General features: G+C 39.1%; 1 protein-coding gene across 9 annotated transcripts in view; it reads left to right on the top strand.

Annotated features, from left to right (window-relative positions):
• The first annotated feature begins 10,383 nt into the window (after nt 1–10,383).
• Nucleotides 10,384–24,162, top strand: part of ORC2 (origin recognition complex subunit 2) — a 53,745-nt gene continuing 39,966 nt past the window's right edge. Inside the window, exons 1-6 of one of the 9 annotated variants that reach the window (XM_070241510.1) lie at nt 10,576–10,846; nt 13,621–13,675; nt 15,125–15,228; nt 15,704–15,847; nt 17,480–18,166; nt 23,237–23,326. In XM_070241510.1, the coding sequence (XP_070097611.1) occupies nt 23,314–23,326 (13 nt within the window). In that variant the 5' untranslated portion in view covers nt 10,576–10,846; nt 13,621–13,675; nt 15,125–15,228; ... (1 more) ...; nt 17,480–18,166; nt 23,237–23,313. Of the gene's footprint in view, nt 10,847–13,620; nt 13,676–15,124; nt 15,229–15,703; nt 15,848–17,479; nt 18,167–23,236; nt 23,327–24,162 lie in introns of all 9 variants that reach the window. The other 8 variants (XM_070241509.1, XM_023622343.2, XM_001503615.6 and 5 more) reach the window with 8 other exon arrangements.

The raw sequence follows: 24,162 nt of genomic DNA, 5'->3' as shown, positions 1-24,162 counted from the left end.
GCAGACAATCTGAAGAGACCAGTCTCAAGGAAAGAGATTGAAACAGCAATCAAAAGCATCCCAAAGAATAAAACTCCAGGACCAGAAGGCTTTCCTGGGGAATTCTACCAAACTTTCAGAGAATATTTAATACCTATCCTTCTCAAGCTATTCCAAAAAATTAGGGAGGATGGAAGACTTCCTAACACATTCTACGAGGCCAACATCAACCTGATACCAAAGCCTGACAAGTACAGCATGTAAAAGGAGAACTACAGGCCAATATCGCTGGTGAACATAGATGCAAAAATTCTCAACAAAATTTTGGCAACCCAAATTCAGCAATACATCAGAAGGATCATACATCACGATCAAGTGGGATTCATACCAGAGACACAGGAATGGTTCAACATCCGCAAATCAATCAACATGATAGACCACATCCAAAAATTGAGGAATAAAAGCCACATGATCATCTCAATAGATGCAGAGAAAGCATTTGACAAGATCCAACAGCCATTTATGATAAAAGCTCTGAACAAAATGGGGATAGAAGGAAATTATCTCAATATAATAAAGGCCATATATGAGAAACCCACAGCCAACATCATACTCAATGGGCAAAACTGAGCGCCATCCCCCTGAGAACAGGAACAAGACAAGGATGCCCTCTATCACCAGTCTTATTTAACATAGTACTGGAGGTTTTGGCCAGAGCAATTAGTCAAGAGAAAGGAATAAAAGGAATCCAAATAGGGAATGAAAAAGTGAAACTCTCGCTGTTTGCAGACGACATGATCTTATATATAGAAACCCCAAAGAACCCACTGGAAAACTTTTAGAAATAATCAACAACTACAGCAAAGTTGCAGGGTATAAAATCAACTTACATAAATCAGTAGCATTTCTATACTCTAATAATGAACTAACAGAAAAAGAACTCAAGGACACAATATCATTCACAATCGCAACAAAAAGAATAAAATACCTTGGGGTGAATTTAACTAAGGAAGTGAAAGACCTATACAATGAAAACTACAAGACTTTCCTGAAAGAAATTGAAGACGACTTAGAGAGATGGAAAGACATTCCATGCACATGGACTGGAAGAATAAACATAGTTAAATGTCCATACTACCTAAAGCAATCTACAGATTCAATGCAATCCCAATCAGAATCCCAATGATATTCTTTACAGAAATAGAACAAAGAATCCTAAAATTCATATGGGGCAACAAAAGAGCCCAAATTGCTAAAGCAATCCTGAGAAAAAAGAACACAGCTGGAGGCATCACAATCCCTGACTTCAAAACATACTACAAAGCTACAGTAATCAAAACAGCATGGTACTGGTACAAAAACAGGTGCACAGATCAATGGAACAGAATTGAAAGCCCAGAAATAAAACCACACATCTATGGACAGCTAATCTTCGACAAAGGAGCTGAGGGCATACAATGGAGAAAAGAAAGTCTTTTCAACAAATGGTGCTGGGAAAACTGGACAGCCACATCTAAAAGAATGAAAATTGACCGTTCTTTTTCACCATTCACTAAAATAAACTGCAAATGGATCAAAGACCAAAAGCTGACACCTGAAACCATAAGGCTTCTAGAAGAGAATATAGGCAGTACACTTTTTGACATCAGTATTAAAAGGATCTTTTTGGACACCATGTCTTCTCAGACAAGGGAAACAATAGAATAAACAAATGGGACTTCATCAAACTAAAGAGCTGCTTCACTGCAAGGGAAAACAGGATTGAAACAGAAAAACAACCCACTAATTGGGAAACAATATTTGCAAGTCATATATCTGACAAAGGGTTAATCTCCATAATATATAAAGAACTCACACAACTCAACAACAAAAAATCAAACAACACGATCAGAAAATGGGCAGGAGATATGAACAGACATTTCTCCAAAGAAGATATACAGATGGCCAATAGGCACATGAAAAGATGTTCATCATCACTGATCATCAGGGAAATGGAAATCAAAACTACGCTAAGATATCACCTTATACCCATTAGAATGGCAAAAATAACCAAAACAAAAAGTAACAAATGTTGGAAAGGTTGTGGAGAAAAAGGAACCCTCATACACAGCTGGTGAGAATGCAAACTGGTGCAGCCACTATGGAAAACAGTATGGAGATTTCTCATAAAATTAAAAATAGAAATACCATATGACCTAGCCATCCCACTACTGGTTATCTATCTGAAGAACTTGAAGTTAGCAGTTCCAAAAGTCCCATGCACCCCTATGTTCACTGCAGCATTATTTACAACAGCCAAGACGTGGAAGCAACCTAAGTGCCCATCAACTGATGACTGGACAAAGCAGATGTGGTATATATACACAATGGAATACTACTCAGCCATAAAAAAGAATAAAATTGTCCCATTCACAACAACATGGATGGATCTTGAGGGAATTATGTTAAGTGAAATAAGCCAGATAGAGAAAGACTATCTCTTTATGACTCCACTCACATGTGGAAATTAAGCATGTAGACAAAGAGAACAGATTAGTGGCTACCAGGGGGAAGGGGGCGTAGGGGTGGGCACAAAGGGTGAAGTGGTGCACCTACAACACGACTGACAAACAATAATGTACAACTAAAATTTCAGAAGGTTGTAAACTATCATAAACTAAATAAAAGTTTTTTAAAAATAGAGCAAGATTCGCACAGATTTTAGCTCAGCGACAATCTTCCTCAAGCAAAAAGAGGAAAATTGGCAACAGATTTTAGCTCAGGGCCAATCTTCCTCACACACACAAAATAAATAAATAATAATAAATGAAAATACAGAGAAAGTACACAGGGAAAAGTCACTTTAAGGTAATGTAATAAAATAGTGAATATTAATAAGATAGTGGAGGTACTGTCCCTCCACGCACATACAACTCTGGTTCAGGTCACAGTATTTTATGGTCCGAAGATTCTTCCCACATGAATTAAACAATAACAACTAACTTTTATTGGATGCTAGGGTGTGCTATGCACCTTTCAAAACACTTTAAAGAAAATGCAGTAATTCAATACTCAATACAACAGTGCCAATAAGTACTATTATTCTCCTTTTATAAGAAAAAGAAAGTTCATCTGTCCAAGGTCAGAGAACTACTAAGTGGGAGAGCTAGGACTGAACCCAGACATTCAGGCTCATGAACTTGTGCACTTAACCATCGTGAGATACTGCTTCAAACAGTGTTGGTTGTTCTCAGCTATTAGTGCGCTTTCCCGCTCCCCACAAGGCCAGTGCGCCTGGGGGATGGGACGGCAAGGGAGGCTGGATCTCAGTTGAGCTGTTACTAATAGACAAACTAAATCCATGAAAGAATCAAACTCTAATATCCTAGGCGTCCATAGTTATAATTTCTGTGCTACGCATGTACAACTCTTCTAGTTGTGCACTATCCTTAATTATGTACCGTCCTCAGGAGAAATGAGAAAATAGTTTTTCTGTGGTTCCTATGAGGAGCCTCGGTTGAGAAATGCTGGTTTAGACCATAATAAAGCAGAGGAGCCTCTCAAAATATAAAACTTAATTATTGTTCCTTCTCCCCGGAAAAAAGCTGCCAGGTGGCTTGGGAGGAAATGAGAATTTTCTTGGACTTACTTGCAATTATTTTGTGATTCAATGTTATTTTAAACTACAGGAGAGAGAGTGGAAATAAAATCTTTGGGGTTTAGAGCCCCTAAAGGTCTAAATCTGGCCCTGGGTCGTAATTGAAATAAGATGGATATAATCCATAGTAACGGCCCTAGTTTTGTTCAAGATGTTACATCAGAAAGGGGTGGAACTGACTTCTAAAACTCACTTTAAGGGCCGATCACTTTTGGCACTTTATCTTAGGGAACAATGTCTAATACACATTAGGAATGAAAATATTTTTTATGGCCAGGTCATGCTGACCAGTATAAACTTAAGTTCTGAATCATTGTACAAGTTAACTAAAAACACTTACATTCAAAAGTATTTTTATTATCTCTAGTATTCAGTAGGGAATTCCCCAAACCATAGGCTTTCCTCATTTCCTCAAAGTAAAATAATCACAGGATTTTAAGAAATCTATAGGGGCCGGCCCAGTGGTGCAGCAGTTAAGTGCGCACGTTCCGCTTTGGCAGCTTGGGGTCCGCTGGTTCGGATCCCAGCTGCCGACATGGCGCCGCTTGGCACACCATGCTGTGGTAGGCGTCCCACATATAAAGTGGAGGAAGATGGGCACGGATGTGAGCTCAGGGCCAGGCTTCCTCAGCGAAAAGAGAAGGATTGGCAAAAGTTAGCTCAGTGCTCATCTTCCTCAAAAATAAAAAATAAATAAAAATCTGTAGACATTTAATTTAACAACTGTTATAAATAATGGCTTTATGCACCCTGTAGACTCTTTCTGTATTGAAAATTATATTCTAAAGCTAGTTTCCCAGAATTTGAATTACTATGTGTACATTTTTTAAAGTGTATTCTGCCAAACTTTTCATTACTAATTTGTGTGTGCTTTATGAGAGAGCCTCATCGGCCCTGGTACAAGAAAACCCTGGAGATAAAGTAGGTTCTGGCTACCACATTCTCTAATTCCTAGATGCACAGATAGAAGGAATCACTTTTTCTCTTCTGAGCATGATTGAAATCAAATTGATACCTTAAGAAAATTTCTGGGTGGAAATTATTTGCTGAGGCATCTGCCTCTGACATCCTAGACCTACTATATCCTTATCAAGTGTGTATTTAATGCACAGCGTCTAGGTCATTTCATATCTGACAGATATTTTTATTGTGAGTTTTCCATTCTCCCTAGCTCAGTGGTTCTAACCCTAACTGCACATTAAAATCATCTGGGAAATTTTTTTTTAAATTCTGATGACCAGGTCACATTCAGACTCTCTGGGGTTGGGATCTGGCATTAGTAGTTTTAAAGGAACCCCAGGTAATTCTCTCATGCAATCAGCATTGGAAACTCTCTTTAATCCTCTAACAGTCTCTGGCATTCATACCTAGGCTTTCCTTCTTTTAGAACCACTGACTCAATAACAACTTTTCCTAGAGAAATATATAAAATAGTAACTGACAATATAAGAAAGAGATGTTAATCCATTCCATAAATATTTTTAAAAATAGACTCACTCATATCAATGCTGCAATCTGCCTTCTCTATTCCCATGCCCAGGCCACTGGGCACTATAGGCATCAATACAACTTCATTGGTCCCAACCTTAAGCCCTCAACACTTGGATGTCCTTGTACTTCTTGGCCTGCCCTGTTTATCATTCCCTTCAGTTTCTGTTCCAAAGCTTCATCACTCTAAGGACCACTTTCTCAGCAGCCTCAACTGTTACTTCTTCCATAAAATGGAGGCCATCACACTATAACATTCTTAATTTCCTGTTCTCCCCTACCACTTCGGAGAACAACTATATCTGCAACTATCCTCTCATCTCCTTGCTGCCTGTCTCTGAAGATGAGGTATCTCACTTCATTTATTATTTTACTCAACATCCCTGGGCAATTCTCATTTTCCCCCCTTTGGCTTTAATCTGTATGGTGATTACCCCTCGTTCTCTATCTGTAGGCCTTGACCTCTTAAATGAATTTCAAACTCATGTCCTACTGTTTGCAGGGTAATTGGATATCTCTCAGGCACTTCAAAGTCAAGATGCCCCAAGCTAAACTCAGTTTTTCTCCTACCCTTTCCCTCTCTGCAATCTCTCTTTCACTGCTCTCTTGGGACTGATACGCAGGCAACCAAGCCAGAAACCTGGGAATTATATCTTCCCTCTCCCTTACCTCTATATCCAGTCTCCAAATCCTGCTGACTTTGCCTTTTTTTTTTTTTTTGCATATCCATCCTTTCCACTTTTACTACTGCAGCTCAAACTCATGTCTTCATCTTCATATCCACACTGCTTCCATAGCCTCCTAACTAGATCCTTTGTTCCTCTCACATTTATCGTCCTTAAACATCTCTCAGTCCCCTGGTTACATTAGTCAGTGGTTCCATCATAGAGGATAAATTCTATGTTCCTTACCCTGAGACTTATTTCTCCCACCCCATCTCCTATCATTCTTGCTTTCACTTAAGGTTTAAGTAACACCAAGCTGCTTTGTACTACCACACCCAGTTTGTATTACCATACTCTCTTCCTGAAAGCCCTTCCCCACCTCCATTCTCTACCATTTTAAGTTGGATTGGCTTTTCCTCTGCTACCTGGCCCCTTTACATGCCCACCCATCAGGCTGAGCAAAGTGGTAGTTGTCCTAGTAGTTCTCAGTAGATTCTCTCTTTGCACTTAACAATGCCTTATTGTATTGAAATTATCTGATTCTTTGTACCCAAATAGAATCTAAGTTCCTTAAGGGTAAGGGACATGCAGGCACTATGTCCCTGCTACAGGTATGTGCTCAACGTTAATTAAATAAACTGAAGTGTTTAAAGAAAAAGACTCAGAGATAAAATGGATTTTGAAAGCAGCAATAGCATCTACATAAAGCTTTTCCTGACACTGGCAGTAAAGACAGAAGTTAATTTAGTTTCCCAAATTCAGCAACCAATGCAAATATCTCTTGTCCGTAAGACCTACCTGGTCCTGATTGTTTAATCTAGATTTCTTACTGACATCTATGCAGCTATTTAGATTACATTTCTTTTTTTTAAAGATTGGCACCTGAGCTAACATCTGTTGCCAATCTTTGTTTTCTTCTCCTACTTCTCCCCAAAGCACCCCCCTCCAGCCCCCCAGTATATAGTTGTATATTCTAGTTGTAGGTCCTTCTGGCTCTGCTGTGTGGGACACCACCTCAGCATGGTTTCATAAGCCATGCTAGGTCCATGCCCAGGATCCAAACTGGCAAAACCCCTGGCTGCTGAAGAGGAGCATACGAGCTTAACCACTTGGCCATGGGGCCAGTCCCTAGATTATATTTCAATTTGCAATATATAAACTGATATTCTTGAATTTGATCATATAAAATATGGTTTGGGTAAAAAAACCTTGTTTGATGATAAAAGCAATTAAACTTGAAAAAATGATTTCACATTTTTTAACTGAGTCATCTCCCTGAGGAAGAAATATATAAAATATCCTGATTTTCTTTGTTGTGCTGACAGATGAGATCACTGGTGAAGAAAAATACACAGCTGATATTTTGATCTTGCAATCTACAGTTTAAAAATTAATTAAAACTTTAAAACTTATTTTTCCTTTAAATTTGATGACATTTCTTTTTATATTCCTTGTTTTGTAGATATAGAATCTTTATCTCTGAGATTTTTTAAATTACAGTTTGGAATAAATTTTCTTCTGGGTTCTATATAGTCTTTTTGCTCCTGGTCTATTTGTTTTGTCTCTCTCAGACTTGAGGCTTTATTTAAAAGTTTGGTGATGCTAAAATAGATTGGAAACTCTGCCTGCAGGGGCAGAGCTTATCAGTTAGTAGGTTTGACTGTGGATCCACAGGTGAACTGGCTTTTTCAGTTGAGGCCTCCTAACTGTCTTCTGATTAGTCTGCCTGGAGAGGAAGTGTTTACATTTAACAACCAGGGGATATATGACTAGTTGGCAGTATTCTAGGAGCCAAACAGGAGAAGGTTCTCAGTCTCCCACATAATCTGCCCAATTGCACCACCCCTCCAATTTCAGTGTGACTTCTCATTCTTAGTCTGCTGTGTTGCCTAGAGCCTCTGGTTCACGTAAACTCCTGGTCTTCCACTAAGTAAGACAGGAGATCTGGGAGCTCATTGTTCCTTCTTTCAGACTGTAACCAGTCCTCCAGTTCTCAGCCCCGGGCTGCTCTTCTGACTTCAGAGGGTCCTGTAGACGACCCGGAGTTCTGTGACAGGAACAGGCTTCTTGTCGGCGTTCTCCTTTGTAGGCCTGGGTTTCAGCTTACTCTGTTTTGCCTAAATCACTGCACATCTTCCAAAATTTTGTTTACTTATCTCACCTCCTTTCCTGTTCTTTTAATTGTAGGTTTATACTTAAAAAATTCTTTTTGATACTGTTGTTTTAGTGGCATTTCAAGAGAGTGTTCAATTCACCATGTTTAATCAGATTATGTTAGAGAATTTTAAAGCCAGGCCCTCAATTTCAAATTGTAACCCTATCAGCTGCTGGTGTCTCTACCCCTGTAAGATGCATACAAAATGAACTTGGTCCTCTCTTTCCCTATGGAAAAGTCTAATGCTCTGCCCCAAATTTCTGTGAATACATGGGGGAGTTGCCATGTTATGGTTATCTCTAGCTTCAATTTCCTGCCACCCCTAAATTCCAGATCTCCATGCTGAATGGTATCGCTGTTCTCATCCATCCTGTCAATTTAAAAGGGAAACACAACTCCTTCCCTCTACTTTGCACACATATACCACAAAAACAAAATCAAAACCCACCACTCACACCAAGGCCTCTGAGTCTGTATAAGACTTTATGGAAGATTTTAGAGGGAAATGGAAGAGGGTTTACATCATAGAAACATATAGAACATATTAGTTGAGTATCTATTCGATATTCCTAGATCTTCAAATTTTTGAGAACTCTTCGAGCACTTCATTGTTAACTGTTGGCTATGCTCTTTCCTCTTATTCTCTCTACATACCCCCCCCCCCCCCACACACACACACAAGTTCTTTTTTTATTTCCAATGTAGAGAAAATTATCTTTCTTTTTTGTTTTCTTAAACCCTGCTAACCAGAATGGAATATTGAGGCATCCAGGGCACTATCATTTCAGTTGCTCAATTGGATTTCCTAAACAGCCTCCAAAATGCTGTGACTCCATCTCTTCCTTCCCTCTGCTCCACCTCTTACCTCCTTTATCCACATAATCTTTCAGTACAAATCTGACTAGTGCCCTAAGGGTCACACTAGCCCTTCATGACAACAGACCCAACTTTGCACTTGCCTCTCAGCACTTTATGTACCTGTTATATTGATTTGGGCCTTCTACCTGGAAAATTTTACCCCTCCTCTGTGCCTGGCTTCAATCTACTCAGTCCTCAGGTTGCCCTTTAAGTATCTCTTCCTCCAAGAAAATTGTTCCTGACTCCTTTTGTCCTTTAATTAGATACTCCTGCCACATGGTCCAATAAACACTGGACTTCCATATGGTAGCATTTTTCTCAATATTGTCTGTTATCTTCCCCTCTAGTATCTACCGTGGGGGCAGAGATGGTGTTTGGCTCACTCAATAGTCTATCCTTATTATCTGGGCATTCTGTAGTTTTGTTTTGAATTGTTGACACAAATAACCCATAATAAATCTATAAATCAAAATTGGGGTGAATTTATTATGAGCCAGTTTGAGGACTTTAGCCCAGGAGGACTTTCCCACCGAGGAAAGCAGCTCTCTGCAGAGGTGGGGTGCACAGAGTGGTTATATACGTCTTGGAACAAAGAGCATACATCACATACGACACAAACGGCTCTTTTACTGCTGTCGTGAGATGCTTTGCCAACACAGCAGGTCAATGGTCACAAGGTGAGCACAGCAAGTCAGTGGTCAACAGGTCATGAGGGTGAGTTAAAGCAGGTCAGTAATTAATCCTTAGTTTCTGGGAAGAGATGCTTATTCTTTTTGTTTTGTTTTTGTTTTTTTCCTTTTACTCCCCAAAGCCCCGTGGTACATAGTTGTGTATTTTCAGTTGTGGGTCCTTCCAGTTGTGGTATGTGGGTCACCGCCTCAACGTGGCCTGATGAGCGGTGCCATGTCTGCGCCCAGGATTCAAACTGGCAAAACACTGGGCCACCAAAGCAGAGCACGCAAACTTAACCACTCAGCCAGGGGGCTGGCCCCAGAGATGCTTACTCTTAAAGAAATGCTGATATGGGGGAGGCAACACCCCCATCTTTAAGGGCATCATTCTTGTCTTTGGGACATAGTAAATGTTTAAAGCAGATGGACCATGCATGTTCAACAGGCCACATGAGGCCGAATTAGTTTTAAACCAAATGGCTTCCTCACATACTCCAATATAGCCTATGGCTTTTCATGTATTCATCAGAATGAATGAATCCAAATGAAACAGTATTCTGTTAGCGGGTAACACTAGATCCAGGCAGGTTCATTCACTTTCTTCCACATTCTCTCTCCCTACCTCTGTTAATTCTACTTTCCCAGTCTCTTCATCCTATTAGCAGCCTGATGCCATCTCCATATTCACTGGTCGGCTCTAATTCTCTTCTTTACAGAAGACTTCTCCCCTCCTCCCTTCCCCAAGCCCTTGAGATGCACAGGATCCTACCTTTCGCCCCAAATGAGGTAAAGTTTTTAAAAGACCAAGAATTCATTCCCATTAGCTTTTTCCTCAACAGAAGGTATCCAGACAAACCAATGCACACTTTTTAAGATTGCCTCAACAGAGAGAGACCGCTCAGATCGCTACACCTCTGCATATTTCCTCAGGTCTAATCAACACTTCCTTCTCCCGTCACCGGAAACGGAAAGAGGAAAGGAAAGGGCCGGAACCCAGCCCTTACGGATTCATTTACCTCGAGTTTTTTGGGGGGCGGGGCCGCCAGGCCGGCGCTGATAGGCCGGCAGGGCCGTCGCTCTCAGGCGACTCCGCTTCCCATTGGTGTCCCGGGGCTCCGCCCACTGGGCAGGGCGGGAGATTCGGTGTGCAGCAGGCAGGCCTCCCATCCCCCGCCGCCTCGGGGCTGCCCTGCTCGACCTTGTGACCCTGCGACCCTGCGACCCTGCTCCTGCGCCGCTGTCTAGAATTTGGCTTTCCCGCCGGGGCCGAAGCCGCCTTCCCTGCGGCGGCCATTCAGCGAGGCGGCCGGGGGCCCCCGGACGGACACCTGGCGTGCGTGGCGGGATCACCGGGCCGCCCGCCTCCCTCTCCTGCTCCGCTCGGGCGTGCGAGGTGAGTCCAGGTGCACCCGGCCCGGCCTGCCCCGCGGCCTGCGGGCAGGGGCGCTGTGCCCACCTCGCGGCCCTCCCCCTGCTGACCCCGGCTCCGGAGCGCAGCCCACCGGTCAGCGGCGCGAGGCCCAGGCCGAAGCCCGTGACCACTTGTGGGGATGAGGGGCTCCCTCTGCAGGACCGTCCTTCCGTCTGTCCAGCAGTGATAGACTTTCTGTACTCGGGACGCCTGTTGCCAACATACCTGGTTCCCGGCGTTAGAGCCTTGTGCTTGGAAAGAGAGAACCGTCAAAGTCCGTAAGGACAGCGTCCCGGGAGAGGAGCAGGTCCCGTGGTCTCGTCCCAGAACCACCCCGAGCGAGGACCCGGCAATGTTGTCGTCCCAGCCTAGCGGTCACCCTGGGCCAGTTGCTTGATCGTAAAATGTTGACAAACCAGGCTCTTTTGGTAGAGCTTCTTAAATTAAAAGGATGTTGATGCGTTCCTTTTTGTTTTACAACTGAAATCCTAATAGAACAGTTACGTCTTCCTTAGTTAAATTGCCATCTGAAAAAAACCCAGCAGGGCCCTACACCTTTGTGTATTATAGGCACTGCATGTTAAATGGCCGTCATTCATTCATCGTTTATTGCGCGCTTCTGTGAGACGTTAGATGAGATATAGAGATGGGTAAGAGATCTGCATGGTTAAGTTGAAGTTTAAAGTAAAAATACCCGTAATAGGGAACATTTCATTAGCATTTTCACGTGCCAAGCACATGATCTCATGTAGTCGTCACAGCTTTGTCCAAAGTCACACAGTTATACGTGTGGAGTTAAGATCAGAACCCCCATTTATCTGGTATTAAAATTGGTGCTTGACCACTAATCTGGGCCACCTTCTTTTTTAAAGGATTGTATTTTTAAAAATTGCAGCAAATCCTTTATTTGCTTTCAAAGGAGAGTGTGATGCTCTTCAGACCCATTTGGTGCTGCTGTATTGCCTTGTTCGCTTCTTAAAGGGAGTCCACTTAAAAGTAAGCGCCCAAGACAGTGCCTTAAGGAGTAAATGGTCACTAACTGTTTGCATTTTGTTCTGTGTTTGTTGGGTAGGTTTTTTAAAGAAATTGTTAGAGAAGAAGGAAGGAAAGGTTCCTTTCAAGGTCTTTGCAGAAAAGACTTCAGTTTGGTGGTTCTGTACTATATGATAAGATGTCTGAAAATCTAGAAAAGGAAATTGTGTATAAATGCACTTGGCTACAAACAAGAGTGAGTAACACTGTCTCCCTCCAGGCAAGTCTTCTGTAAAATACCATAGGGAAATTGCCCAGGACAATATTGAGGTGTGAAAAGTATTTGTTTTTAAACTTTCTTTGAAAATATTTTTTCCCCCGAAGGATCTACTAGACTTGTGCTAGTGAGAATTATGTAACTGACCTTTATTCCTTTTTCACTTTGATTGCCAGGAGGCTCAGAGCCCAAATTCTTTGTATGATTTCATTTTCTTCTTTTTTTAAAATATTTTCCCTGATCCAGACTCCCTATCAGTATTTATAGTTTATCATTTGTTTTATTGCATTTGCTTATTGTCACTGCTTCAGATTCTTTGTGGAACACAGCAGTATATAATTTAAAATAATGTAGATTATGCTGAATCTGGCCATGCTCTCAAAAGTATGCTTGATAGAACTAGTGATGTTGAACTTAGTGAAGTGGAAACCTAGAGGAACTGTGGAAGTCTTGGATATTTGAACTGCCGTGTGGGAAACTGAGTAAACATATTATGAGTAGTTTCCAGAGGTAAAACAAACATTTAGGAAAACAGATTTATATGTAGTGGCAGGAGAAGTGTGTGGTGTAATAGAATGATCAGGGACATCAGAATCAGGCAAACGTGGATTTCAGCCCTACCACATTTTCTACCTGTGTAAATTTAGGTCAGTAATTTAATATTTAACCTCTGTTTACTCATCTGTAAATTGAGGGAATTATATGTATTTTAACTACCTCAAAGAACCTGAGGATTTAGGGGCCGGCCCTGTAGCCGAGTGGTTAAGTTCACGCGCTCCACTTCGGCGGCCCAGGGTTTCACTGGTTCAGATCCTGGGCACGGACATGGCACCTCTCATCAAGCCATGCTGAAGCAGCGTCCCACATGCCACAACTAGAAGGACCCGCAACTAAAAATACACAACTATGTATCTGGGGGCTTTGGGGAGAAAAAGGAAAAGTAAAATCTTAAAAAAAAAAAAAAAAACCTGAGGATTTAATGATCTGGTATACATAAAAATGCCTAATACAATGCCTGGCAAACAGCCCCTCAAAAAACTATTTTATACACATACAAAGAAATTGTCAGTTTTTTTATTTTATGCAAATGTCTTGTAGATGCATTGAACTTCTTCTCTGATACACTCAAATTTCTTATAATAAGAATCAGTTCGTCACTAGAAAGGGTCCATTCTCCTGGCAACGGTCAGATAAATTATAGATGAAGCATTATCCTTAGAACAAAGCATAAACCTAATAGCGTTGTTGTGAGAATTAAAGGAGAATACATACAGAATATTCTAAATGTCTAGCACAAAGTAAGTGCTCACATTTTGGCCTCCTCCCTCCGCCTACCTGCCCCCCCCATTCCAGATCTTCTCAGTTTGTAGGGCTTTGCTGCGCCATCATGATAACTCTGACTTTGTAAGAACTGCATTTATCCATTTATCTTGTTTGCTTAAACTCATGAACTTCTTTGGTGCTTTCGTTTTCCTATTAGCTGACCCTGACTGAGTTCTTTTTCCAGTTGCAGGTGACTGTACCTGAATTTTCCAGCTGCAGAATATGTAGTACCTTTAAAGGTAAATGAACACTGAGACGAGTCATTTCAGTGTGCTAGTTACAAGAGAAAACTTGGCAACGTTTAGTAAGATATCTGCATGCAAATAACTGACTCATGAGGGACACAGTCAGTAGTTCCTCTTGTCAGGAGAAAGTCAAAAATAGGGTTTATAAGAGAGAGAGAGGAGAAAAAACTTCATTTTTCAGGTAAACTGAGTAGCTGGCAGCTAGTTGGAATCATCATTAATTAGTTTCAGGCAGTTAGTATTATAAGTTTGAAACTAAATTTTGTCAGAGTACCCAGAGTTGATCAAGTTTTGCTTGCCTAACTCTGAAGTTTGTTCAGTGAAGAACTGTCTGTAAGATATGGGAAAGATTCATGCTTACTGTTTAGTTACCAAGAAACCCAGAAAGCCATATTCCTAATTGTAAAGTTGTTTGGTGAGCGGGCAGTAATAGTAAAGGGAGGTGCTTGAGGATCTTTGATTCAGACGTGGTCCATCAGTGAAGTATGTAGACGTCCCCCAGTGGACTGTGTGTTTCCAGTGGGCAGATACTAAAATCCACCGAGCCGTTATTCTGTGTTTGGCTGCCCCTTTTCTAGACTCTCCTGTATTAACCACCGCTTCCTGGTATGGCTGTTATTCTATAGATTGGTTAGAGCCTCTTTACAGACAGAATTGTTTTCCTGTTATTATGTTTTAGTTGGCTTGATTGGGTTTGGCTTTTTCCAACTCTCAGACACCTCTTCCATTTTTCAGATAAATAATTGTTACCTATTATCAAAAACATAACATTAATACAATACAGAGTCCCCCCTTATCCACAGGGGATACATTCCAAGACCCCCAGTGGATGTCTGAAACCGAAGATAGTACCCAAACCTGTATGTGCTGTTTTTTCCATACATACATACCCATGATGAAGTTTAATTTATAAATTAGGCATAGTAACGGATTAACAATAATAACTTCTCTTGGCATATCCAAATAGCCAGCAAAACTACTGTTACACCTTGGGGCTGTTATTAAGTGAAATAAAGGTTACTTGAACACAAGCACTGCTGTACCATGACAGTCGATCTGATAACCAAGAGGGCTGCTAAGTGACTAACGAGCAATATGCTGGACAGAGGAATGATTCACGTCCTGGGCAGAATGAGTGGGGGGGGCGTGAGATTTCATGACACTGTTCAGAATGGTGTGCAGTTTAAAACTTATGAGTTGTTTATTTCTGGAATTTTCCATTTAATAATATTTTGGGGCCACAGTTGACCTCAGGTGACTGAAACCGTAGACAGCAAAATGGTGGATAAGGAGGGACTACTGTAATGCATAATATATATTTCATACTTAAAAGACTTTTAAAATTGTTATACAAATACGTGTATTCATTACTGAATGTTTAATTTATTTGGCTGTTGATGTGAAATTTTCATCACTTTTGAGTGCTGTATTGCTTTTCTTTAGGTTGGCAGTGATGAGTAAACCCGAGTTAAAGGAAGACAAGATGCTGGAGGTTCAGTTTGTGGGAGACGATGATGTTCTTAACCACATTCTCGACAGAGAAGGAGGTACTGCGTGACTGTACGATTTGAGAGATGCTTATGTAGTGATTATGAATTATGTCACTTTTTACAGTATTTTAATCTTCTATTTTGAAAATATAGCACACAGTATTTCATCTGGTAAGATTGTAAATAAAAATTTAATTTTTAGTTCACTCCATTCAAACTTTATTGAAAATAATAAAGCTTCATCTAATATGAAATAGTCATAGTGGTAAGTGATAAGTACCCACTTTAATTAAAATATGTAGTTATTTTGACCCCCCAAAATATAATAGTTTCAGGGTTTTTTTTTTTTTTTAACTAAATTATATAAACTGTGGAAGAGTGGTCTTTACTTTAATCAAAGAGAAAACGCTAAATTTTTTTCCAGCTTTTAAGTAATGACAGTATAAGTAATACAGTTTGTTTACTTATTTAAATGTAATGTTTAGAGAGAATTTATGCCTGTCATGTTCTAATTCTTTGGATGTTCTTATAGGAGCTAAATTAAAAAAGGAGCGAGCTCAGCTTTTGGTCAATGCAAAAAAAATAATAAAGAAGCCAGAATATGATTTGGAGGAAGATGACCAGGAAGTCTTAAAAGATCAGAACTATGTGGAAGTTTTAGGACAAGACATTCAAGGTATCTGGCGGGGGGATAGAGGAGGAATGTACACGCATATTTTTGCTAGTAGCCAAAATTGCTTTGCAGGATGCATAAAATAGTCTGGGAGGTTAAGCAGTGGTGTGCTATATTATTTTTTTTCCAGTTTTTTTATTATAAAATTAACATAAAATTTACCGTCTTTACCGTTTTTAAATGTACAGTTTAATTGTATTAAATACATTCATAATATTGTGCTGCCGTCACCACCATCCTTCTCCAGAACTCTTTTCGTGTGCTGTGCTGTATTATTTCTCACCAGAGAAGCATTGCTTCAGCTTCTTCTCTATAGTTGGAAGGGTTGGAAGCACGAAGTTTCTACTGAGTTTTTTTTCTGTAGTTTTTTTTTATAAATGGCCAGTCCTGTATTTAATTATTTTTAGAAAGATGAATTCTACAGACCAACCACTCTAAAGTTATTTTTTAAGATATTTGTATTTTTAACTAATTTGAAATAATTTCATAAAGCAAGTCACTTCATTATTACCTTGCTCTACTTTACAGAGATAGTTAGAAGGAACGTTCCAAGAAGTAATGTTGTTCCAACCTAGGCATGCTAGTATTATGTTTTTTTAAACTTAAGCCAGCTTCTCCTGCCAGATAATACATAAAATATTTTAGACTTGAATTATATTATAGGGTGCAAGAGCACAGATATATATTAGAGTAGAAAGAACACAGATCTACTCAAGTTGACTTAAAAAAATAAAGACCAAAGAACGAAATCAGTATTGTTGGGCACTAGGGGCATTGGACTGGAACCACATTTGGCTTTCATGGCTCTCCTAATCTCCCTCATGTCTTCTCTGTGCATCCATTCTGTTCTCTCTATGCTTCCTATCTGCTCGTGTACATGTTTCTTACTCTCTTATGCTTGGCTTATAAATGGCCATCATGACTACTCCTGATGTCTTTCTCACTTCTTGAGTCATAATGTTTCTAGTTTAGTTCCCAGTGTTAAATGACATGATACCAAAAAATGACCATTGTTCCTTAATAGGCTTGTGGGCAGGGTGGATTCTCTTAAAAGAGTCCCCAGCTAGATAGTTGACAATTCTAGGGCATAGTCTGAATAGAACTTTGGACTTTTGACTGCCTGTTATGCTAGACCTAAGTAGAGAGATTGAAAATAATAATCAGGGGCCGGCCTGGTGGCGCAGTGGTTGGGTGTGCGCGTTCCGCTTCCGTGGCCTGGGGTTTGCAGGTTCGGATCCTGGGTGCAGACATGGCACCGCTTGGCAAGACATGCTATGGTAGACATCCCACATGTAAAGTGGAGGAAGATGGGCACAGATGTTAGCTTAGGGCTAGTCTTCCTCAGCAAGAAGAGGAGGATTGGCAGCAGATGTTAGCTCAGGGCTAATCTTCCTCAAACAAAAAAAAAGGAAAGAAAATAATATTCAAAAAAACCAAAAACGTATTCTCTTAAAAATCATTTCTTATTGTAAAAGTAATACATATTTGTGGTAGAAACTCATTGCTTCCACTGTTTTTCACATATTGGCACCCACACAAATGATATTTGGAGGCACACTAGAATAAATGGAGAATACTCCAAATCAGGGACAAATGCTGTAGGGCTTCTAATCCTTATTCCTACCCTGTCTGCAGGCCCTGACTGGCATCCTGAAAGGCCAAGAGGATCAATACTCAGCACACCTGTAACCCGTACCTTTAATTTCTGCACACCAGTTGGAAAACTTCGCCTTAGAGCAGTGTTTCTCAACTTTTTTTTCATGATTATATCCTAAGGAGCCTTTCTAGGCACTTTCTCCTAATCACCTCCACCCATGAAATTTTAATACTACATATGTACTATTTATCTGTTTATTTACTATGACGCCTTGGAGGGTCTAAGATGTTTTTCGTGCTCTCTCTCCTCCCACAAAGAGCCAGTTTTCATTCCATGAGGAGCAATATTGTTCCTGTTGAGAATGCGTGCTTTAGAGAACGTGGAACTGTTAACAGTTTAGTGTTTATCTTCTGTCTGTCTGTACATGCATGCAGACACATAAGCTTGTGTCTACACTCTGAGTCCAGGAAAGGAACTGCTCATTTGACTGTGGGCATGTACAACAGAGGAGCCGATAACCAGTCTCGCAGACATGACTTTCGGTTTTGATTTGTTTTTTCTTGTCTGCCAAAATATGTATAGGAGGGGCTGGCCTGCTGGCGTAGTGGTTAAGTTTGCGTGTTGTGCTTCAACAGCCTGGGATTCGTGGGTTTGGATCCTGGGCACGGACCTACACACCTCTTGTCAAGGCATGCTGTGGCAGCGTCCCACATAGAAAATTGAAGGTTGGTACAGATGTTATCTCAGTGCCAATCTTCCTCACCAAAAAACAAAAACAAAACACCAGAAAAAATGCAAAATGTGTATAGCAGTGGAGAGTGGTGTTCCAGATAAGATGGAGGAAGGAGAGCTTTTTAATGTTTTTTTCAGGGAAGAAATGTTGACATCTATCACAGACTTCTTTAACCTTGAGATACTGAACAATAAGCTTCTGCCTAATCTTTTATTAGAAACAGAAGAGAAATAAGCTTTATTTTTAAAACACAGAGGGATATTTGACAAAGAACCTTTAGGAATAGTTAAAAAAGAAAGCTTTTCAACAAGAACCTTTAAATACTTTATTAATTAATCCATTTACTTACTATTGAAGTGTAAGTTGCTTCTTATTCGCAGCACACATCTTGACATACCTGGCGTGGTTCTCATAGTCTATTAATGCATCCAGTCTGGAGAAAAATCATTGCATAGCAGTACTAGGTGATCTCAGGCATGAAATAGAAGATTTCCCAAAGGTCTCCCAAAATAATTAGATAGGTGTCCTCAAGAGGAATTTGTCTTGTTGATGCTTCTCTTGAACATTTGGTTTGTTTTTTAATCTTATGAACAGTGTGATTCTATAATTGATTCTTTAAAAGTTGGCTGCTAGAAAATTCTGAGACAAATATGTGGTCCATTTGTAGTATTTTTATTTTTATTTTGGTGAGGAAGATTCACCCTGAGCTAACATCTCTTGCCGATCTTCCTCGTTTTTTTTGCTTGAAGAAGCTTAGCTCTGAGCTAACATCTGTGCCAGTCTTCCTCTATTTTGTGTGTGGGATGCCTCCATAGCATGGCTTGACGAGTTGTGTGTAGGTCTGTGCACGGGATCCGAACCTGCAAACCCAGGCCACTGAAGCAGAGTGCACAGAACTTTAACCACTTGGCCACAGGGCCAGCCCCTATATGAAACTTTTTAGTAGTTTTCAAATTACTCAAAATTCTCAATACCAAAAAATTGTGAATATATAATTCACAAAAGAAGTTAAAGTAGTTAATAAATATAAGAAAAAATGTTTAATGCTGATGAGGAATCTTAATATTAGTTGATATAAACTTCCTAGAAAGCAGTTTGGCAATATGTGTGTCTTATAAAATTCATATACTCTCACCAGTAATTCCACTTTTAGGACTCTCTTATGAAGAAATCAGAGATCTAAACAAAGATTTATATCCAAGGGTAATCACTACAGCACTAGTTACAATAATAAAAAGTTAGAGACAATTCAAAAGTCTAATAGAGGAAACTGTATATTATTTATAGATTAGAATGCAATATTACTTGCTTATTAAAGTTCTTTTTCTCCAGAGAATAATCTTTAAGAATTTAACAATATGTAAAATTTAAAAAGAAATAATGCTATGACTTCACACCCATTAGGATGGATACTGTCAAAAAACTAGAAAACAACAGGTGTTGGTGAAGATGTGGAGAAATTGGAACCCTTCTATACTGTTGTTGGAAATGTAAATTGGTGTAGCTACTATGGAAAATAGTATGGAGATTTCCTCAAAAAATTTAAAATAGAGTTACCTATGATCCAGCAATTCCACTCTGGGAACATATACAAAAGAATTCAAATCGAGGTCTCAGAAAGATATTTGTACACCCATGTTCATAGCAGCATTATTCACAGTAACCAAAAGGTCGCAGCAGCCCAAATGTCCCTTGCCAGATGAATGGATGGTTGAAATGTGGTGTATGCATACATGCAGTGCAGTATTATTCAGCCTCAAAAAGGAAGGAAATTCTGACACGTTACAGCATGGATGAACCTTGAGGACAGCTAAGTGAAATAAGGCAGACACAAAAAGACTAATAGTGTACAATTTCACTTATGTGAGTTACATGGAGGAGTCAAATTCCCAGAGAAAGAAAGTAGAAGGGAGGTTGCCAGGGGCTGTGGGGAGGAGGACTGGGGAGTTGTTTAATTAAATCCAGGATTTCAGTTTTGTAAGATGAAAAGAGTTCTAGAGATTGGTTGCAAAATAATGTGAGTGTTCTTAATACTGAACTATACACTTAAAAATGGTTAAGATGGTAAATTTTATGTTATGTATGTTTTATCACAATTTTAAAACATAATTTATTTAGCCATAATTAAAAACTTGACATGGTCCTTAAGTTCAAAAATGGAACTATGAATAAGGCTAAATTAAAAATACTGCAGGGCTTGGCCCCGTGACCAAGTGGTTAAAGTTCTGTGTGTTCTGCTTTGGCAGCCTGGATTTGAACACTTGATACAATCTGAGTGTGCTTTTTTGTTTTTTCCAATTTTTTTCTTAAATCATTTATGGTTTGTCATCTACCTAATTTGAAACCAATTGTTTTAGTTAATAAGTTTTGTCAAGTCTTTCTAAAGCATTTAATTCAGTTTATATAGAAACTACTTAATGTTTTTAAATTCCTATTTTGTCTGTATGCCAAACATTTAATTAAGTTATATAATTGCAGTAATAAGCTCTCCATAACAGACCCATGCATATGTAGAAACTAAATATATAACAGAGGTCGCATTGCACTTCACTAGGCTAAGGATGCACTGGTCAGTGAATGGTGTTGGGATAGTTGAGTATCCTCAGGGAAAAAGGAAATTGGATCCCTACCTCCCATCATAAACAACTTGATTACCTTAATTAAAGATTTACGTGTGAAAAGCAAATTATAAATGCTTTTACAAGAAAATGTAACAGAATATAGTTTTAATCTTGATTATGGAAGAATTTCTTCAAAAATGTATAATAGAAAAAAAAGATTAACAAATTCACCTAATTAAAATTTAGTGCTTCTCAAGAAGACAAACCACAGACTGGGAGAAAATATTTGCAAGAGACATATCTGTTAAAGAACTGTTATTCAGAATATGCAAAGAGCTCTTAAAACTCAGCAATAAGAAAATGAACAACCTGATTAAAAAATGGGCAAAGGACCTGGACATCTCACCAAAGAAGATACAGAGATGGCAAAAAAGCATATGAAAATATACTGAACATTATATGTTATTAGGGAATCACAAATTAAAACAACAGTGAGATACCACTACACACCTAGAGTGGCCTAAATTCAAAACACTGATAACATCAAATGCTGACACAGCTGTGGAGCAGTAGCGACTATCGTTTACTGCTGGTGGGAGTGCAAAGTGGGATAGCTCTTTGGAAGGCAGACTGGCAGTTTCTTACAAACTGAGCATATTCTCACCCTGTGACCTAGCAGTTGTGCTCTTTGTCTTTGCTCAAATGAGTTGAAAACTTAATGTCCACCCAAAAACCTGCACATAGATGTTTATAGCAGCTTTGTTCATAATTGCCAAGGCTTGGAAACAACCAAGGATAAATAAACTGTGATACATCCAGACAACAGATTATTATTCAGTGCTAAAAAATAGTAAGCTATCAAGCCATGAAAAGACATGGAGAAGCCTTAAGTGCATGTTACTAACTGAAAGAAGGCAATCTGAAAAGGCTACATACTGTATGATTCTAACTATATGACATTCTGGAAAAGGCAAAACTATGGAGACAGTAAAAAGATCAGTGGTTGCCAAGGGTCAGGAGAAGAGAGGGGTGAATAGGTGGAGCACAGGATTTTTAGGGCAGTGAAACTATTCTGTATGATACTATAGTGGTAGATACATGTTATCATACTTTTGTCAAAACTTATAGAATGTACAACACCCAGAGTGAACCCTAACAGAATCTCTGGACTTTGAGTGATAATGATGGGTCAGTGTAGGTTCCTCAGTTGTAGCAAATGTCCCACCCTGATGTGGGATGTTGATAGTGGGGGAGGTTGTGCATATGTGAGAGCAGGAGGTATATGGGAAATCTCCCTACCTTCCACTCAAGTTGGCTGTGAACCTAAAACTGCTCTAAAATATTAAGTCTATTAAAAAAATTGAGTACTTCTCTTCATAGGATAAAAAAGATATTTCTTCTTTTGGAAATAAGAAACATGTGAAAAGATGTCCAACATCATTAGTGATTAGGGAAAGGCAAATTAAAACACGTCACCCCATGAGATTCATTTTATATCCACTAGATTGGCAAAGGTTAAGGAGTCTGGGTAATACTAAGTGTTTGTGCATATAGATCAACCAGATCTCTGAAACAGTAAGGAGAGCGAGCACCAGCTTTGGAAAAGTTTGGCACTGTTTTGTAATAACAGTAATAAACCCATTACATGTTAACGTAAATTACACATATTTAAATGAAAAACAACTATTTGAAAAGATACTAGTGAAGAGGCATTGTTTTACATCTTTGAAATCTCTTTTATGTTTGGCTTAATAGAAGTCAGCTGGATTTTCATGTCTGCTTTACACGTTCCTTTAAGCAACAGAGTGGTAACGTCATCACACGTCGTGCAGTCTCTGGAATACCTCACTATACGCTGATGATTGAGAGTCAGAAGGTCAAATAATGTCTTAGTGTTATTAGGAAATAATTTTGGCCTCAGGGAGCTCAGAAACTCCCCAGGCCAAACTTTGAGAATTGCTGTGCTGGAGAGTAGGGGACTAGCCGTGAGGGTCCAGTATATTGTACACAGCAGTTGTTATTTAAAAGGAAGGCTGAAGAATGAAGTTAAGTCAAGGTCTTAATTGAGAGTAAGAGAGCTTCTACCATGTAACAGCTGTTTAAATCTCAGCCTCAATTCACCATTGTACTTTGCATGTTTGCTTCCAGAAGGAAGCATAACTATAAATTCTCTTCTGTCCTCCCTCCGCAGGGGCAACTCCTGTCATGAGCTGAATGCGTACCCCTCTAGTCTGGAGGGCTTTGCTTAGGGGGCTTTTTTTTTAAAATATATTTTTGTGTGTATTTGTGAATAATAATGTTTTCAGTGTTTTAAAATTTATATAAACAGTGACATAGTCTGTTGTATGTTTTAAAATAGGTATACGTATGTATTGTTAAACCTGTATGCAAGACTGTGAGGGGTACAAATCTTAAGTTCTTAGTTAAAATTTTATCTTTTTTTTTCTTGCTAACTAACTTTGCCCATTTATCGTAGGTATGTGTTACATTTTCTCTTTCAGGATCCTTGAAAAATGGCTCTGCTACAGATGGTGGGAATAAAGTTTATTCTTTTCAGAATAGAAAACACTCTGAAAAGATGGCTAAACTAGGTATGTTTCTTTGCTGATTTCTGTAATCACTATTCACCTTTTCTAAGAAGGTGTATTTGGCCACATTCCCCACATTTATCATCCCCATGCTGGGGGGTGTCATTTTATATTATTTTATATTGTCAAGCATACTTAAAGTCATTAGTTTTTTTTCCTGCTCAGATGTCTTCTCATCTAGGTTATAAACTTCTCAGAGTAGGACCCCATCTTCATTTTCTTCCCACAGCATCTAGCATAGGTTCTTAACAAATTTTTGTTAAGTAAATGAGTCACTTCAGTCACACAGAGATATTCTGAGTTTATTGAATAAGCATTTTACACTGTATATAGAAAATGTTTATATTATAGAGAATTATTTGTATAAAATTGTTAAGAATAGGCTATTTTAATGTTTTTCTTACCCAACTTAATAACCACTTAAGCCAATTATATGTGAATTACTGATTTTCAGAGAACCAGACTATAATAAATTACATACAACATTAAAATTAAATTGTCAATTTTAATTCTTTTAAAAAATTCAGATGGCACTATATTTGGATTCTGTGGTGTGAGGGGTCATCAATTTTGAAAGCTTTGAGGAAAGGAAATAATATATGAAAGCACTTTGAAAATTAAGGAGGTCCATAAATAGATGATGGTTTGATAATACCAAAAAGTCAAGAGCAAGGGAATAATAGTTAACTACCTGGTAAGATGTAATAGTTGTATAAAAGGGCTTCTAATCTATAATTATAAAACATCTAGATATTTTTAAATGGTATATCTTTATGCAGTCATTCTTGCCAGGGACTGTGTAAATGTTCAAGGTCAAGTGGAAATCACTCTTGTTAAGT

The sequence above is a fragment of the Equus caballus genome, chromosome 18 (assembly GCF_041296265.1).
Source record: "Equus caballus isolate H_3958 breed thoroughbred chromosome 18, TB-T2T, whole genome shotgun sequence".
Classification (NCBI taxonomy): domain Eukaryota; kingdom Metazoa; phylum Chordata; class Mammalia; order Perissodactyla; family Equidae; genus Equus; species Equus caballus.
Note: the sequence above shows the minus strand (reverse complement) of the source record. Positions and strands in the feature narration are given on the sequence as shown.